The following is a 20,079-nucleotide window of genomic DNA, read 5'->3' as shown; positions in this document are numbered from 1 at the left end:
ATTGTATTTGTGTATATTATAGCTCGGTAATACGTCAATTGTAGAATCAATTTTTACTTCTTAAACAATAATCATATTTATTGTAGATGCAAACTAGAATAATTAGTAAGAAAACATTTTAAACAAAATATAATAATAATAAATTAAACAAAATTATCATGATGGTCACGGATAATCAAATTTGTATGACCACAAAGAGACTAATTTACGTATAGCGATGTTTTGCCTCCTTTAAAGTCAATGAAGTTGTGATGTTCTATTTGTGATGTGCAATGCTCGATTTCAAATTGAATGAACATATTTTTAGACTTGATTTCATACTAATTCCACAATTTTTTTCTAGACTTTATATGCAATTTACGAACAACTTTAATAAATAACTTGTATTTAGAAGAATAAAAACTAAAAAGATGAGACCGAATCATATAATAGATCTAATCTTACTACAGAATCGACTAATTGGTATCATTTTTTGTTTGTAGGTCAATTTTTGTTTGTAGGTTAAGATCATTTGTGATTTGGTAGACATGTATTTTCGATAAAAAAAATTATGTGATTTGGTAGACATTTATTTTCGATAAAAAAATTTATGTTTATTTAACAACGTATTCCATGTTAGGATTTTATAAATACAAATTCACTGTGAATCCTATCAGAAGATATACTTAATTTTCAAGACAATTTCTTAATAAATACCATAGTCCATGAATAATTTTTGAAAGCATAGATGATGTTGGGGTTTCAAAATGTTTATTAATTTATCGTGGTTTGATAATGTTAATAATGATTATTAATAATTTGTATTAAAAAAACAATTGTTGATTTAAATAACTCTTTTTTTTTTTTTTTTTGATAAGTTGATAAACTCTTACGTATAACCGCCCCTGTTTTACTGCATTTTTGGGATTTATATTTCTATCCATTTTTCGTATTATGCTTTAATACGTCTAAAAAGACAACAATGGTGCCATTCAACATCTCCAAAAAAAAATTCATAATACTAATTAGATGCAATTTTATGCCTCTCGATATGTTTTTCATTATTACGCTTCTTTGATACAATTTTCTTGCAAAAGATAAACTTTAATGCTATTAATATAATTTTTTATAAAAGATATACTCCTTAATGACATAATGTATAAGAGTTTGTTTGTTTGATAGTCTAGTACCAAATCAAATATGATTGAGTCAACATGATTACTCCCTGATTAAATTCTAAATTTACCATTAACAAATTCAACATCAAACAATGTTTCAAATCTTCAACAATTTACAAAAAAAATTGTAAGTCATCTTCCCTTACAAACAAAACCACCCTTGTATAAAAAGGAAAAACAAACACATTTCATATGGTTCTATGTATACTAAAAGAATACTTACAAACACAACAACTAAATCAAGCTTCTAATCCCAAGTCATCCAAATTCATGCTACACTTCATGCATTAATACCCGAATGAATCTATCACCATGACAAAATTGTGATTTTTTTATCATTATAAATTGTGAGAAATAAATGATCTATGTTACGTTTAATAAAAAAAACTTACTCTAAGTCCCATCAGTAGGCAATGCAGCCATGAAGGAATTATAGGAAGAGTCCAAGTCAAACTGCAGTTGCCTTGACTGCTGTTCAGTCAACTCATCAGCCGCCCCCATTTTTGCCAACCTCCCAATCCACTCCTTCATCTTAGTCTTCCCTTCAAAATCCGGGGGCAAAATCGACATTTTGTTCAACGAACCCAACAAATCAGACAGCAAAGGAAAAACTTGGTCAACAGCCACCATGTTCAGCTTCAAAGTATCCATTGCAGTGATGAAATTTGCAACGCATTCCGCCACAATTGCAGCTGAGCTTCCGCTGGAGGCGGAGGCTGCCGCCCTGTGCTCCACCGTGGCGGGGACGCCGGAGGTTATCAGGCGGTTCATGGCGGCAGAGCAGTCCATTTTGTAAGTATCGTGGAATCTTTCGATACTGGGGACTGTGTCTTTTAGGTTTGATGAAAGTGTTTTGAAATGAGCAATTAGTTTTTGACATTCTGTTTCATAATCAGATGATGAGATTATATCACGAACATATGCTTTTTCCAGTTTTTCTGTGGCTTTGATTATTGCATAAAGTTCAGCAAAATTTTCATACATTTCTCTCTCACGTTTGTCGTTCCATAGCTTCACTTCCATCTATCAAAATGTCAACAACTGAAAACATCTGAATCTCCAATCTAATTCCATAATTGATTGCAAGTTAAGAATATCTAGTGAAGAATTTGATAGCTACAGATGCAAAAAAACTCATTCATCCTGTTTTTCTAATTCTTTCTGGTAACATAAATTGTAAAGCATTTGGAAGTGATTTTCTTAATCACTTCAAAATTAGTCAACGGAGATCAAAACACGCATGTTGTTCTTGTGAATTGTGAGGATATAAAACTTTATAACATTTGATATCACTTTAAGATTAGATTAGTCAACAGAAATTTAAAACATAATATGTGAAAACGTCTGGGGTTCTATTGCACATAAAATCAGACGAAACCAAGATCCAGTTGGGACCAAGTGATCGATCGGAGCAGTTTGAACAATTATTGAATGTTTATCAAGACTGGAAAGCTGATAGAAATCAAGATTAACCTTTATCTTCAATAAACTAGGGTTAAAAAAAATCATAATTCGATCCAAATCAGCAAATTGTATACGAAACTAGGGTTTAATCGTTGATCTATGTAGATTTTGAGCATCGAAATAGATACGACTGATTCAACGAAGCAGAAGATGAGGCCGTTACCTGATTGAATGAACGACAAAGATAAGCAGAGCAACGACCGATGATATGGCGATGAACAGATATGCGAACTGTAGCGTGTACTTCGATGAGTTAGTGTTATGGCGAGGTATAGGGTTTGTCTTCAATAATAAGAAAGATTTGGTCAAGGAAGAACAAAATTCAATCCCTTTTTTAATCCTTCCCTATTACATTTTGATTTTACTTAAATTTAAATTTTAGTCTCCTTGATGGTCGTTTCTGTTTTATTGTTATTCACTGTAACTTTTTTTTTTAAATGACCATCAAGGTCGGGAAACACATAACATTTGAATCAAAAGATCATCATAAACCCTACATATAAATAGGATCACAAAGTAGCATAAAAACCCTATAAAGTTGCATATTTTAGATGGCATGCAGCGTTTTTATTATTAGATGATATTAAACAATTGAAAGTCATTGACATTGATTTTCTTAATCCATGTAATCTAGCAAAACAATTTTGTCAATAGCATTCAACCATAGTGTAGAAATCTTTATGAGTTGGCTTGTGTGTATTTGCAGGTAACAACCTTACATAGAACATGGTACAAAGTTTTTATGTATTTTGTGATATTAGATTGAACTTCTAGATCCAGTGTTAGGAAATTAGACGATACTTGACAAGATTCATAACAAAATCTAATGGCACTTGTTTAGCTATAATACCACTTGTTAGGAAGTAAATCAGAAAACAAACAAAACCAAAAGCACACAGGGCTCACAACAATTCCATAACATGCAACACATGAGTATCAACAACGCACATGATGGAGCACAGTGAGCCACAGTGGAGCATCATGATGCATAGGTAGCACATCATGAACACTAGTGGCCTAACATCCATCATGGTGGCACATAATGGTGTATTCCTTGAGCATCACCAACTTTTAATCATGTGTGGCTCCTCAGGGATACCATGGCACATCAAGGAACCAAAATGGCGCACCTTGCATCAAGATGGTGCATCGACATGATGATGACACATCTTGCATGATGAGGGCCCATCTTGTGCAAAGATGGCGCAACATCCTTCAAGCATGGAGCAACTTCCTTTTAAGTAGCACAACTTCCTTCCAAGGCGGCGTAAGAACTTCTAGGTTGGTGCAACTTCTTCCATTTTGGCACAATATCTACCAGAGTGGTGCAACATTATCTAAAGTAGCGCAACATATATGCTAATGGTGCAACATGCTTACCTAGTGGCGCAACATGCTTGCTAATTGGCCCAACACTTAATCGAATGGCGTAACTATTCATCAAGTTGCTATATTCCACTCCCAAGTGGTCCAAACCTCTTCCCGGTCCTCCATACCCCCCCCCCCTTTAGAGAATCTATTCTTTTGACACTTGATTCTTTCCTTTGTCAGTTTATTCATTCCCTTCTCAGATGATCCGTTCCTTTTTTACATGCTCCATAAAGCCTAAGTGCTCCATTGAGTTCCAAGTGCTTTATTGAACTCAAATGCTCCAAATGCTTAAGTTACATTTAATAATTTACACATTGACTTGAGCATCCTCTAAACTCCACCTTAAACAAGAACTTCCTCTCCCTTCCTGCCATCAAGCCCTGAAAGGGCTTGCCACCTGTAAACATCAAAAAAGTCCAAGAAAAGCTTGAACTTCTTTGTGGTCAACATCCTTTTCACCATGTCTTACACATTCTCCTTGACACCAGACTTTTGAATGCATAACCTATCATAGAGCATGACAGACTTATCCACTTTTAAAAGAATACTCTAAACGAGACCAACCACTAATGATCTTATTTTCTCCAAATCACTTTCATGGTTTGTTTATATCAATCCAACCAAATCTGTATGTCGTGCATTGGCATCATACTCCAGACAAACCCTATATAAAACTAGGATCACAAAGTAGCATAAGAACCCTATAAAGGATTCCATATGTTAGATGTCATGCATAGTTTTTATTATTAGTTAATATTAAACAACTGAAAGTCATTAGCATTGATTTTATTAATCAATATAATCTAGAAAAATAATGTTTTCAATAGTATTCAACCATAGTGTAGAAATCTTAATGAGTTGGCTTGTATGTATTTGCAGGTATTCAACCATGGTATAAATTTTTTATGTATTTTGTGATATCGTAGGCTTTAAAATATAGTTGACTTATGTTTGAATATCATAGATTTCAAGACTGAGATGATCTATCATTCAAAAATTGTATATATCTATTTTAATTGCCAATTGTTTATCATTTACTGCAGTTAAAGCACTTAATCTAATGGCACTTGTTTAGCTATAATACCACTTGTTAGGAAGTAAATCAGAAAACAAACAAATCCAAAAGCACACAGGGCTCACAACGATTCCATAACATGCAACACATGAGTATCAACAACGCACATGATGGAGCACAGTGAGCCACAGTGGAGCATCATGATGCATAGGTAGCACATCATGAACACTAGTGGCCTAACATCCATCATGGTGGCACATAATGGTGTATTCCTTGAGCATCACCAACTTTTAATCATGTGTGGCTCCTCAGGGATACCATGGCACATCAAGGAACCAAAATGGCGCACCTTGCATCAAGATGGTGCATCGACATGATGATGACACATCTTGCATGATGAGGGCCCATCTTGTGCAAAGATGGCGCAACATCCTTCAAGCATGGAGCAACTTCCTTTTAAGTAGCACAACTTCCTTCCAAGGCGGCGTAAGAACTTCTAGGTTGGTGCAACTTCTTCCATTTTGGCACAATATCTACCAGAGTGGTGCAACATTATCTAAAGTAGCGCAACATATATGCTAATGGTGCAACATGCTTACCTAGTGGCGCAACATGCTTGCTAATTGGCCCAACACTTAATCGAATGGCGTAACTATTCATCAAGTTGCTATATTCCACTCCCAAGTGGTCCAAACCTCTTCCCGGTCCTCCATACCCCCCCCCTTTAGAGAATCTATTCTTTTGACACTTGATTCTTTCCTTTGTCAGTTTATTCATTCCCTTCTCAGATGATCCGTTCCTTTTTTACATGCTCCATAAAGCCTAAGTGCTCCATTGAGTTCCAAGTGCTTTATTGAACTCAAATGCTCCAAATGCTTAAGTTACATTTAATAATTTACACATTGACTTGAGCATCCTCTAAACTCCACCTTAAACAAGAACTTCCTCTCCCTTCCTGCCATCAAGCCCTGAAAGGGCTTGCCACCTGTAAACATCAAAAAAGTCCAAGAAAAGCTTGAACTTCTTTGTGGTCAACATCCTTTTCACCATGTCTTACACATTCTCCTTGGCACCAGACTTTTGAATGCATAACCTATCATAGAGCATGACAGACTTATCCACTTTTAAAAGAATACTTTGAACGAGACCAACCACTAATGATCTTATTTTCTCCAAATCACTTTCATGGTTTGTTTATATCAATCCAACCAAATCTGTATGTTGTGCATTGGCATCATACTCCAGACAAACCCTATATAAAACTAGGATCACAAAGTAGCATAAGAACCCTATAAAGTATTCCATATGTTAGATGTCATGCATAGTTTTTATTATTAGTTAATATTAAACAACTGGAAGTCATTAGCATTGATTTTATTAATCAATATAATCTAGAAAAATAATGTTTTCAATAGTATTCAACCATAGTGTAGAAATCTTAATGAGGTGGCTTGTGTGTATTTGCAGGTAACAATCTTAGTTAGAACATGGTATAAAGTTTTTATGTATTTTGTGATATTATAGGATTTAAAATATAGTTGACTTATGTTTGAATATCATAGATTTCAAGACTGAGATGATCTATCATTCAAAAATTGTATATATCTATTTTAATTGACAATTGTTTATCATTTACTGCAGTTAAAGCACTTAATCTAATGGCACTTGTTTAGCTATAATACCACTTGTTAGGAAGTAAATCAGAAAACAAACAAAACCAAAAGCACACAGGGCTCACAACAATTCCATAACATGCAACACATGAGTATCAACAACGCACATGATGGAGCACAGTGAGCCACAGTGGAGCATCATGATGCATAGGTAGCACATCATGAACACTAGTGGCCTAACATCCATCATGGTGGCACATAATGGTGTATTCCTTGAGCATCACCAACTTTTAATCATGTGTGGCTCCTCAGGGATACCATGGCACATCAAGGAACCAAAATGGCGCACCTTGCATCAAGATGGTGCATCGACATGATGATGACACATCTTGCATGATGAGGGCCCATCTTGTGCAAAGATGGCGCAACATCCTTCAAGCATGGAGCAACTTCCTTTTAAGTAGCACAACTTCCTTCCAAGGCGGCGTAAGAACTTCTAGGTTGGTGCAACTTCTTTCATTTTGGCACAATATCTACCAGAGTGGTGCAACATTATCTAAAGTAGCGCAACATATATGCTAATGGTGCAACATGCTTACCTAGTGGCGCAACATGCTTGCTAATTGGCCCAACACTTAATCGAATGGCGTAACTATTCATCAAGTTGCTATATTCCACTCCCAAGTGGTCCAAACCTCTTCCCGGTCCTCCATACCCCCCCCCCTTTAGAGAATCTATTCTTTTGACACTTGATTCTTTCCTTTGTCAGTTTATTCATTCCCTTCTCAGATGATCCGTTCCTTTTTTACATGCTCCATAAAGCCTAAGTGCTCCATTGAGTTCCAAGTGCTTTATTGAACTCAAATGCTCCAAATGCTTAAGTTACATTTAATAATTTACACATTGACTTGAGCATCCTCTAAACTCCACCTTAAACAAGAACTTCCTCTCCCTTCCTGCCATCAAGCCCTGAAAGGGCTTGCCACCTGTAAACATCAAAAAAGTCCAAGAAAAGCTTGAACTTCTTTGTGGTCAACATCCTTTTCACCATGTCTTACACATTCTCCTTGACACCAGACTTTTGAATGCATAACCTATCATAGAGCATGACAGACTTATCCACTTTTAAAAGAATACTCTAAACGAGACCAACCACTAATGATCTTATTTTCTCCAAATCACTTTCATGGTTTGTTTATATCAATCCAACCAAATCTGTATGTCGTGCATTGGCATCATACTCCAGACAAACCCTATATAAAACTAGGATCACAAAGTAGCATAAGAACCCTATAAAGTATTCCATATGTTAGATGTCATGCATAGTTTTTATTATTAGTTAATATTAAACAACTGAAAGTCATTAGCATTGATTTTATTAATCAATATAATCTAGAAAAATAATGTTTTCAATAGTATTCAACCATAGTGTAGAAATCTTAATGAGTTGGCTTGTATGTATTTGCAGGTAACAATCTTAGTTAGAACATGGTATAAATTTTTTATGTATTTTGTGATATCGTAGGCTTTAAAATATAGTTGACTTATGTTTGAATATCATAGATTTCAAGACTAAGATGATCTATCATTCAAAAATTGTATATATCTATTTTAATTGACAATTGTTTATCATTTACTGCAGTTAAAGCACTTAATCTAATGGCACTTGTTTAGCTATAATACCACTTGTTAGGAAGTAAATCAGAAAACAAACAAATCCAAAAGCACACAGGGCTCACAACGATTCCATAACATGCAACACATGAGTATCAACAACGCACATGATGGAGCACAGTGAGCCACAGTGGAGCATCATGATGCATAGGTAGCACATCATGAACACTAGTGGCCTAACATCCATCATGGTGGCACATAATGGTGTATTCCTTGAGCATCACCAACTTTTAATCATGTGTGGCTCCTCAGGGATACCATGGCACATCAAGGAACCAAAATGGCGCACCTTGCATCAAGATGGTGCATCGACATGATGATGACACATCTTGCATGATGAGGGCCCATCTTGTGCAAAGATGGCGCAACATCCTTCAAGCATGGAGCAACTTCCTTTTAAGTAGCACAACTTCCTTCCAAGGCGGCGTAAGAACTTCTAGGTTGGTGCAACTTCTTCCATTTTGGCACAATATCTACCAGAGTGGTGCAACATTATCTAAAGTAGCGCAACATATATGCTAATGGTGCAACATGCTTACCTAGTGGCGCAACATGCTTGCTAATTGGCCCAACACTTAATCGAATGGCGTAACTATTCATCAAGTTGCTATATTCCACTCCCAAGTGGTCCAAACCTCTTCCCGGTCCTCCATACCCCCCCCCCCTTTAGAGAATCTATTCTTTTGACACTTGATTCTTTCCTTTGTCAGTTTATTCATTCCCTTCTCAGATGATCCGTTCCTTTTTTACATGCTCCATAAAGCCTAAGTGCTCCATTGAGTTCCAAGTGCTTTATTGAACTCAAATGCTCCAAATGCTTAAGTTACATTTAATAATTTACACATTGACTTGAGCATCCTCTAAACTCCACCTTAAACAAGAACTTCCTCTCCCTTCCTGCCATCAAGCCCTGAAAGGGCTTGCCACCTGTAAACATCAAAAAAGTCCAAGAAAAGCTTGAACTTCTTTGTGGTCAACATCCTTTTCACCATGTCTTACACATTCTCCTTGACACCAGACTTTTGAATGCATAACCTATCATAGAGCATGACAGACTTATCCACTTTTAAAAGAATACTTTGAACGAGACCAACCACTAATGATCTTATTTTCTCCAAATCACTTTCATGGTTTGTTTATATCAATCCAACCAAATCTGTATGTCGTGCATTGGCATCATACTCCAGACAAACCCTATATAAAACTAGGATCACAAAGTAGCATAAGAACCCTATAAAGTATTCCATATGTTAGATGTCATGCATAGTTTTTATTATTAGTTAATATTAAACAACTGAAAGTCATTAGCATTGATTTTATTAATCAATATAATCTAGAAAAATAATGTTTTCAATAGTATTCAACCATAGTGTAGAAATCTTAATGAGTTGGCTTGTATGTATTTGCAGGTAACAATCTTAGTTAGAACATGGTATAAATTTTTTATGTATTTTGTGATATCGTAGGCTTTAAAATATAGTTGACTTATGTTTGAATATCATAGATTTCAAGACTGAGATGATCTATCATTCAAAAATTGTATATATCTATTTTAATTGACAATTGTTTATCATTTACTGCAGTTAAAGCACTTAATGGATAATTTGTTGTCTTTTTTAGACAAAACTGCAAGATTGGTCCTTGTGGTATTTAAAAAACTTTGGATAGGGTCTAAACAGGTTTTCATTTGCATAAAAGGTCCAAAATTAGGGGGAGGGGTTGTGTTTTTTTGTCCAAAAAAACTTGAAAAGACGGTTATGCCATTTTATTTTCTTTTTTGTAGTTTTATAATTATTAAGATACTATTTTAATTTTTTTAAAAAAAGAAAAGAAAATAATTATCCCTCACCCACTTACCTCCACATCTCTCTCTCTAACACACACACACACACTCAACCGGAGAGCTTCTCATCCCCATCTCGTCTTCCATTGACAACCTTGAAAATCTCCAAGACGTGATTTTAAACTCCATCAAACCCATCGGAAAACAAACTCCTCAGAAAAATCCCAGGTGAGCTTAGGACCTACTGGAGTCTCAGGATTTTTTACCTATTTGACAACAAACTCGTCGGAGGAAACTACGACCTCATCGGAAGAAACAACGGCTTTTTCGGAGTTTGGTTCAACATCCTAATTTCACCGTCAACACTACCAACCCCTCTTTATACCCACCATCGGTTGAACCCTCTACCCTTCACACACTCACACACATGATGCAAGAAGAACATCGACTCGATCCTTGTTCATCCTTAGTTCCCAATTAATCTGCAACAACTCATCTTTATCCTGCTCATCTTACCTTCCCAATTTCAAGATCAATTCCATATCCCCAGGCTAGAGTACAAAGAACAAACCCAATTTCCCAAACCCTAGATGATAATATAATCGAAACCAGCATCACAACTCTTGTAACTCACTTTAATATGGTTTTCTTAGGGTAGAAGTTTGAAATCATATATGTTTAAGAGTTCTTAGCCTATAGGTTTGTCGTTTTCTTCTTCTAAGTAATCAGAATGAAACTTATGACAAAATACTTTTTAGAAATCTCGAAACTCTGACGTGTTTTTAGGGAAGTAGTTTTTGATTATGGGATTTGTATGGTTTGTTCCAGTTTTTTAGATTTTCTCCATTGAAGTGTTCTTGGGTATTTTTCCAAATTTTAATTGATTCCGTGTTTCAGATGATATTTGTATTTGATTGTTATGGGTTAAATATGTTAAACGATCTTTTGATTGAATTAATATGTTGAATAATTCTATTTATGATTTGAGATAAAGTTTTGGAGAGCTTTGATATTAATTTTGAATGGCTGTAGCTATTTTTTAAATGGTAATCAATGTTTATGCTTCATTTTTATTCTAATTTTTGTGATGGGTTTGATGTTGGTATGTGTTCGAGTTCCATGTGTGTGTATTTAGAGTTGCAGATGTGTTAATGTTTAGAGTTGTAGGTGTGTGTATGTCTGATGAGATTGTAGTTTTTATTTTTTATTTTTAATTATTTAAATACCAAAATAAATAAATAAAAATTAGAAAAAATAAATGAAAAGGGTAAAATCGACTTTTCAAGCGTATCAATGACCAAAAATCCAGAAAAATCTTGATTTTGAACCTTCCATACAAGTTGAAAACTTTTTGGATTCTATCCAAAGTTTTTTGTATACCATAAGGTCTAATCTTGCAATTTTATCTTTTATTATTATTATTATTATTATTATTATTATTATTATTATTATTTTTATCAGTAATTCTTTTTTGATGTCACTATACTTGTTTGTATCAAAATGTTTTGTACTAAGTATTTAACACTTATATAAAAAATATTAATGTTATATTTGTTGGAAATAAAGATATTGCAATTTTGATTAGTCTTTTCGACATAAACAATGTGTCCATTGGTGGTGTTTTACATCACATTGATTGCTTTTTTTCAAGGATTCAACTTATTATTAAAACAATCGATTTTACATGAATCTATTCTTAAACATTAAAATGAAAAATATATAGCCATAAATAAGATATATTTGAAATAAATTTTAATATATAGGTTTTTAAAAAACAAATATTGTAGTCTATGTTAATGATTATTAGATAGGATCATAGGAATATGTTAAGGGTTATCTATTAATTTAATAACTCATTATAATTAAAACAAAAAGAACCTCCCCATTCTAAAATTCAGAAAAATTCACCTAAATATCACTTGATGCAGCAAAAAAATTGCAAATTTTAAAACACTTAAAATCTTCTGATGAATAATAGATAGTTCGTTCGTCTAAATCGTTAGTTTTTCATCTATTCGACTAAATTTGTAATAAATTGAAGATATATGGGCCAAAAATGTTAAGGTAAAAGTTTAATGGGTATCAGCAGCTATTAAGATATAATGTAGGGACGAGTTTTCTAATATCGTCTCGTAACAAGCTGGGAACTTTACCGCTCTAAAACCTCCCCTCCCCACTCCCTTTTTAAGCCGCCACCACCTCGCGTATATATCACTTCCGTCGCCTCCGCATTCTGAAACACTTACCAGTTCGCCGGCGATCGTTGTCACGTCGACGGAGATAGTAATTAAACTTATCTATTTCTCATTACTCTTCATCTCCTACGTTTTGGAATAGGACCAGAGATTGCATATTCAAAGAGAATCGAGTTTTGATTGTTTTGATTATGATTGTTTTGCGATGAATTTATTCCTTTTCTATTGGCAGAAACCTGCTGAAGTCATTTGAGAAATGCAGATGGATGAGAGCAACGGCAATGGTGCCCCACAACCTCCGAGAAAGGTCTGTTCACTGTGCTTTTTTTTTCTTCAGAACTTAAAATATGATGGTTTCTATCGGAATGAATATGAATTTAGATGTCAGGCTTTGATGTAACAGTAATATGATCGAAAATTGGTTGATTTCAGATGAAGTTCAAGCCAAAAGCGCCTCCTAAAAGAGAGCAAAAGCTACTTTTACCCAAACCGTGAGTATTGATCGTATAGTTTGTAAAATTGGTTATATTGTATACTAGATGCACAACATGATCAATGTTTATGTGTGGTTGTATCGCATTAATGAATGATATGATTATAGTTGTCAAATGGGAACATAATATAAATAAGATAATATACAAACCTCCAAATCAAATAGAGTTTTTCTCTTGCTCAGTTAATTTGACATTGAGGTAGTTTGTGTGAATAAATTGTATGTGTCTAGTGAAAAGTTTGAAGATGATGAAGCTGATGATGATAAGGCAAAAGAACTGATGAAGATGTTCAAGGTATGTCTAGTCTTGAATTAGATTTCATTTATCTTATTATTCTCTTAAGTCTGCTTCCCATACATCACATTGGAGTTCTCAAGATTTTCCATTTTACTCTCTGTATTTATCCTTCTCTGCAAAATAGTATTAAATCCATCACCTGATTTTAAAGCTCCTTGTTTTTGCTCATTTGCAGGAAACTTCTAACAGACCAAAATTCAAAACTGAAACCAAGCGTAACTTTCCTTCTCCTTTCTCACATTTATTCCCCTCTCAGTTTTGGTGTTTATCTCTTTTCAAGGTTTTAAGCAACAACAGAATAAGTTCCCTTTAAACCAATAAAGATCTAAATCTGTGGTCATATAGAGTTCTCTAATATAGCCTCACTCTGTATACACCATAATTGCAGCCTCAGCACGAGTTTCATCATTTAACTTTGGTACCAAATCTGGAGGTGGAAATGCTGCAACCTCAAGCATTGGAGCAAAGGAATACAAGGAACCATGGGTAGGTTAAATACAGACTGAATTTCATCTTTCTGTAGTTTCCATTATTATCACTTTGAAAACTATTTTCTCTTTAAATTTTTGTTTTGTTAAACTATACTTCAGGATTACTACAAGTACTATCCTGTTACTCTACCTGTAAGGATTCCATACTCAGGAAATCCAGGTATGTTTTACTTTTGAAATATAGGTGCTTTATAGAATACATGTAATTCATTTATCATTCTTTTTTAAAAAAAAAAAAATTTACAGAGCTTCTGGATGAACAAGAATTTAACGAGGAGTCAGAAACCAATGCATACAATGAATCCTCTGTAAATCCCGCTGAAGAACTTGGTTTACTGGTTGGTTGCTTTCACTTATTTTTTTATACCTGGATGTATATAAAAAAATATAAAAAGAAAGAAATTTGACAGGAGGAAGACTTGGAAAAGAAATTAATTTTCTTTCAACTACCAGCAACAATGCCTATTCCAAATCAATCTGTGAAAACAGAGGGAAAGCCATTGAAAAATGCTTCAAAAGCTTGCAGTTTGAATGAACTTCCCGCAGGCTCTATGGGCAAAATGTTGGTGTATAAAAGTGGTGTTGTGAAACTCAAATTAGGAGATCATCTCTTCAATGTGAGTTCTCTTAGCAATGTACTTTCGTTTCATATGTTTATTATATTATCTTACTTTTGTAAAACTATAATCTTCAAATAAGTAAAAATAGAAAGAATTGAATGGGGTGCAGGTTTCTGGAGGTTTGGATTGTTCATTTGCACAGGATTTGGTTGTGATGAACAGTGAAGAGAAATATTGTTGCAATGTTGGAGAACTTAATAAGCGTGTCATTATCACCCCAGATATTGAATCTGTCCTTGACAACATGGATATATCATAAATTTATTATTTTTTTTTTTTTTTTTTTACAAATGGAAGAAGTTTTGATTGAATACAGTTTCTGATTATTGATATATAGATTTTTTCTACTCTTTATTCATATTATTATTTATGTTATCTAATCAAGTTTGGAGTTTGCACACATACATATAATCAGCTCTTGTTCTTTGATATTACTTGTTTTTATGGCATCGAATGTTTATTTCTTGCTGTTTACGCATTGTACTTCCAAGATTTTTACTACTAATTAAGTATAGCATTGTATTTCCCGTTATTTTTATTAGGGTATTGTACTTTGTAAATCTACCCAATTGTATGATTTATGTTTCAACTGCTTTATTATTAAGACAATGTACTGTGTTTTCATTTCATTCCTTAAATTTACAAAAAAAAGTTTTACACACACATAACTTTTGATAAATAAAACCTGTTAATAAGTTACTAAAAAGGACATTGTTATTTCTAGAAAAAGGTAACAAATAAATGAAAGTAAGATGTTGTATTACAATAAGACTTTTTTTGATGTGTTTGCATCATGACTAAAAGAATATTATGGTAAAGATCTGACCAAGGTGTCATACCGCTGTACTTATCGGTCTTCAACATGTTAAAAAATCATCACTAGTCCAATAGAACCAATCTTATTATTTAGAAGAAGTTAGATTGTTTTAGAATGTTCTAGAAGATTCTAGACATTAGGGAAGGCTATGGAAGGTTCCGGTTAATATTGGAAGACTTTAGAATATTCCAGAATGTCATAGAAAACCTTGGAAGGTTATGAAGAGTTTTGCTCGGCACAACATATTCCTACTAGATGCATCATCGTCATGTGATGACTCTAGTTTATGGTCATACTTTTGGTCTTAGTCATTACTACAATTTCAAAAGTAAAAGAAAAATTGGTAAATGAAAATTCCACAAAAGATATAGGAGTTGTAAACAAGAGGACAAGCATACATGTATATACAGTCGTTGTCCTTCTCAAATAACCGTATTTTATGGTTGTTGCAAGAAAAAAGAAACAAACACAAGATGTTACACACTCACACTATTAACAATGTTATATTAATAATCACATGCTTCTAAAAGCAAAAAGGAAGAATATGCCTACATAAATAGTTTGAGAAACAGACTTAAAAAAAGACATTCAGTAGACACTTGATGCTTTGGTGCTTATTAAGAACAATCATAACTTCCTTCATCACATAATAACAACGTAAACTTTTTCAGAATTTACGTCTAGTATTTCAGCTTTTAGACATAGCATAAATTGAACACTTGAATTACAACAAAAACTTTTAACACTTGAAAATAACATCAAAATAATTGTCATCTATTGTAAGGATAGTAACATAATTCTTTTGACTAAAGATCTTTTAAAACTTCTTAACCTTATGTGGTTAAAAATTCAATTGAAATTAAGATTTTTTTGCATCATTTAAATTAGGAAAAGTCCATTAAATAATGTTTAGACTTTAGAGCCAAAACCGTCAATTCTAGAAAGTTATTTTAGCCCCACCAATGTATCAGATGATGAAATTCGATGTATTAACTTTGTAACTTGACTAAATATCACAACATTTTAATTGTCAACTAATTAGAGACAACTCTCCCAAAAATCAGGGCTAAAGTTATGCGTTTGTTAAAATAGTTTACATCAAAAAGTGGAGACAAAAATATGTATGTTTATACACATGTCTAATTTTACTTTTTAATCATATCTATACAAATATCAAACTATAAATATATTAACCAAAGGAGCTTGTAGGCTCACAACTTTAGTCTCATAAGATGGTACTATTATTAGGCATCGGGTATTGGGGACACGCCAAGCAACACGGTTTCCCTCCATGCACCACCATTTTGTTCCAAACTATCGTTGGTGTACTTGCAATGATCACGATGAATAAAAAGAAGAGAGAAGAAAAGAAAGATAGTTTGCTATGGTCTTTCATTGTATGCACCACATATGCCAATGATTGTGGCACCATGACACCCCAGAATGGTGTGCACAGTCGTGATTTTGGTCAAAAACCGCATATAACACAAAAGAATGCCTAATTATAAAAAGATACCAATCATAGAGATCAAAACTACAAAAGATATACAAAATTAGATCACTAATGCACCACTCAAAATTTTGAAACAAAACCACAATTTTATTAAAAACGAGATACACTATTTTTGCAATTTGTCTTTAGATAAAATGACACACATTGAACACTAGTTACAATTCAAAACAATAGTTAATAAATTTTGAACTCACAACCCATAGAACTTTACGTTAGCCCACTGTTAAATGATTTGAGTCCGGAGTGATTTAATTTAATGTGTTAAAGTTGCCGCCGTTTGATTTGTGAGAGTGAAATGGTGATCCGAGATTTACCGTTTTCATTTGGCAATTGGAATCCATTCCTTGTCTTCTTTATGTATTCAAAGCAATGATTGATATGAAACTTCAAGAGCTGAACTATCATTTAATGAAGCCAAGTACGAAATTAATTTTTCTATTGTTTATTTGTGTCCGAGTGAGTTTTTCAAAACCTTTGATTTGGATAAACCGAAGGAAATGGTTACACTCAGGAAGAGTTTTCGAATAGAATACGATCTTTGAGTTTTTGAACTGTAACTTAATATTACATAAAGGACGACTGATTTTTTCAATTGAAAACTAGTGGAGATGTTGCCAAAAAGACAGTTAAAAATTAGAAGCATACAAGTGTGGAACATATAGTTTCAGTATTGAAGTTGATATAGATAGATATGCACAACAAAATGGTTGAGTAATTTTTAAGTGATATTTTAGTTTTTTATTGAAAAAAGTGTTTTAGAAATTATATGCAACGATACAATTATGAATATTTTTTTAAGTATAAGACCTTGTCGGATACAATTATAAGAACTTTAATATAACTATTGTATATATGTTTAAACATTTTAAAGCATACGACTCGACTTGACACTAGTATGTTCGACTCTTTCATTTTTATCTGTTTCATTGGAAGCATGTGTGTGTGTGTATGTGTGTGTGTGTGTGTGTGTATATATATATATATATATATATAGGTTATTCTATTCTAACTAATTATTTGTGTGGATGTAGAAATGACTGTGAGCCATTCATTTTACTTATTTAAGAAAGTGATTAATACATATTATTACATTAAAGATAATTGAAAATTCCTAGTTTTTTTTTTCATTCTAAGGGTATTTTAGTCAATTAACATAAATTTAAAAAAGGAAAAATGCAGATTTTTCATTCTATAGCCTAAGAATGTTTAGTTTGACCTTATTTCCTATTCTTGTTTGATGAAGGGATTAGGGTAAGATCAGATATTCGACTGTCTATAAGATCCAACGTTATGTATGATTAGCATACACGAGTGGCTGTAGGGTTGGTGGAAGTTTCATGAGTGGGTGCAGTGTGCAACTATTGGATTAAGTGTCTAAGCCCATAACTATTTTGGTAGGTACTTGACCCGATTGTGAGCATGGTCCTTTTGGGTTGCATTCACCATAACAACTGATAGGATGGACTAAGGAGAAAAATGATTAATTATGATTTATTAATATATTATGTGAATAATATATTAAAAGAGAAATCATATTGTTTAATTAATATTAGTCAAGAATTAATTAAGAACTAATTTTGTGACTAAAAGATATTAATTAAATAAAAGGGACTGATACTGTAATTATAAGATAGTTACAAAGTTGGGCTTAAGATCCATAAAGGAAGGATAGGCGAACTCTATATGGGGATCCATATAGAAATCGTCCAAGGGCCTTCTGGAAGGGTCTTTGGGCTGCTTAAGGCCTAAGCAGATGGATTAGGATTTCCTAGTTGAACCCTAGAAGCCTAAGTATAAAAGGAACCCTTTGCAAGCTAAAAACGTCTCTAACCTTCCAAGAGAAACCCTAGGACGTTTTTGGAGCCTCATTCCTCTCTCCTTGTTTATCTTGTTGCTTATGGTATTTGTGACTCCATTAGAGGTGCAACATGTGAGGCACTAAGCTTTTAGAAGTCAATTAAAAGAAGGATTGAGATTGTTATTGCTATATAACAATCAAGGTAAGATCTAAACCCTAATTCACATGTTAATTCGATTATTGTATGCTAGATCTAGGGTTTATGAGATTTGGATTATTATTATTGCATGTATATTAAACAAACTAGATCCAAAGCTTTAGGGTTTGCATGTACACCATAGAATTGATGTAGTGCTCAAATCACATTAGTGGTATCAGATCCTAGACTGTTTGTTTGATGTATTTGATGTTTTCATGATCATTCAAGGCTGAAAAACGCGAAAATTCACATTCTGATACTTGGACTCGAGTCGAGTACATATGTGAACTCGCTGAGTCCACTGGGTACTCGACGAGTCCAGCCCTGAATCGACGAGTCTGAGGGTTAGACTGAGGGATTTTCGGGTTTTTGAGCTGTTTTGGCTTTGGATAATTACCAAAAATGTTTTTTATTGATAAAATCCGATTTTTATTGATATTATGTGATTATCATTGCCAAAATAGAAGATAATTATCATTGAATTGAATAATTATTTCCTTATATGATAAAATTTGATTATTTGAATTATTTGATGGATTATCTTGCAAATAATTGAATTAGGTCATATTTAGATAATCACCAATTATTTGATTAATTGAATTATCTGTAGTTTGATGTAGATAGTTTTGAAAAGTTTCAAAAACTTGTTCTCAGGTTTGGAATTTAAATTTTTGATTGAAAATTTAATTTTGAATTTTTTTTAATTCTAAAACCCTAGTATTTTGAAAAGTTCAAATTACACCATTATCGTTTTATTAAGTTAATTAAGTGTATAATTAAAAGAGATTTAATAAATAAAAAATGATTTGGTTTGTATTTAATTAAACTAAAAGTATAATTTATTAAATTAGACCACCTAGTATTTTAAAAGTGTAAAATACACCCTTATACTATATATAAAATTAAAAGTCTAATATTATATATGTATGAGTAAAAAGTCAGTCTTACCGTTAGTAGACTTCATTCACGAAGCTGGTATATAAGGGGTGTTTAAGGAAATTGCCTATAAAATGACGATTGAATGGGTATCCACTCTTACCCACTGCACTCTTGACTAGTGGAGAGTCGTTAGTCGAACAGGTAGGATATGATATAACTTTCCATTATAAGTATAATGAAATATGAAGTAACTAAACACTTTTATAAATTCACAAATTTTAGTTACTTTAGGAAAAATGTGGAATTGGCGTTAATCCATGAAATTGCACATTGCACCTTGTTGGTCGATTAGTGGAGCGTGTATGGTTAACCGACACACTAATATGAGACCAATGAAGGATGGTAATGGGTAGCTTGATGTTTATCATAGATCAATGGAGCGTGTGTGGTTAACCGACACATTGATTAGGTGATTTGTAACATCGAGAGTACCAAGCTAATTTGCATGGTTATCCATACCTTATTTGTGATCCACGGCATCCCAGTCACAAATGAAGAGCACAATCGAGATTTAAACATGCCATTGAAAAGTTCAATGAATCTCAAAAGATCTAGAAGTTTCAATTCATTTAAAACTTAAATTTCCTTTTCGTTTTTCATGGTGGAAATTGGTAAATCGTTATTTACCTACCTTTAAAT

General features: G+C 33.3%; 2 protein-coding genes across 3 annotated transcripts; one reads left to right on the top strand and one right to left on the bottom strand.

The window, feature by feature from the left end:
* Nucleotides 1–1,205: 1,205 nt before the first annotated feature.
* LOC145044943 (vacuolar protein sorting-associated protein 28 homolog 1) lies at nt 1,206–2,942 on the bottom strand. 2 transcript variants are annotated; one of them, XM_078993297.1, is made up of 3 exons: nt 2,785–2,942; nt 1,550–2,180; nt 1,206–1,461 (listed from the first exon to the last, which is right to left on the bottom strand). In XM_078993297.1, the coding sequence occupies exon 2, from the start codon at nt 2,178–2,180 to the stop codon at nt 1,551–1,553; it is 630 nt and encodes a 209-aa protein (XP_078849423.1). In that variant the 5' UTR covers nt 2,785–2,942; the 3' UTR covers nt 1,206–1,461; nt 1,550. The 2 variants fall into 2 exon arrangements, with proteins under 2 accessions (XP_078849423.1, XP_078849424.1); XM_078993298.1 differs by having other exon boundaries at nt 1,550–2,198; nt 2,785–2,926.
* Nucleotides 2,943–12,248: 9,306 nt separating this feature from the next.
* On the top strand, nt 12,249–14,585 carry LOC144997573 (RNA polymerase III RPC4). The gene is made up of 10 exons (XM_078957465.1): nt 12,249–12,360; nt 12,505–12,579; nt 12,705–12,763; nt 12,997–13,060; nt 13,239–13,278; nt 13,452–13,549; nt 13,654–13,714; nt 13,801–13,892; nt 13,965–14,171; nt 14,284–14,585. Exons 2-10 carry the CDS (start codon nt 12,529–12,531, stop codon nt 14,431–14,433), a joined length of 822 nt encoding a protein of 273 aa, XP_078813591.1. The 5' UTR covers nt 12,249–12,360; nt 12,505–12,528; the 3' UTR covers nt 14,434–14,585.
* Nucleotides 14,586–20,079: the final 5,494 nt, after the last annotated feature.

The sequence above is a fragment of the Lactuca saligna genome, chromosome 5 (genome assembly GCF_052625555.1).
Source record: "Lactuca saligna cultivar CGN05327 chromosome 5, ASM5262555v1, whole genome shotgun sequence".
Taxonomy (NCBI): domain Eukaryota; kingdom Viridiplantae; phylum Streptophyta; class Magnoliopsida; order Asterales; family Asteraceae; genus Lactuca; species Lactuca saligna.
The sequence above is the reverse complement of the archived record's forward strand: the minus strand, read 5'-3'. Positions and strand labels throughout refer to the sequence as shown.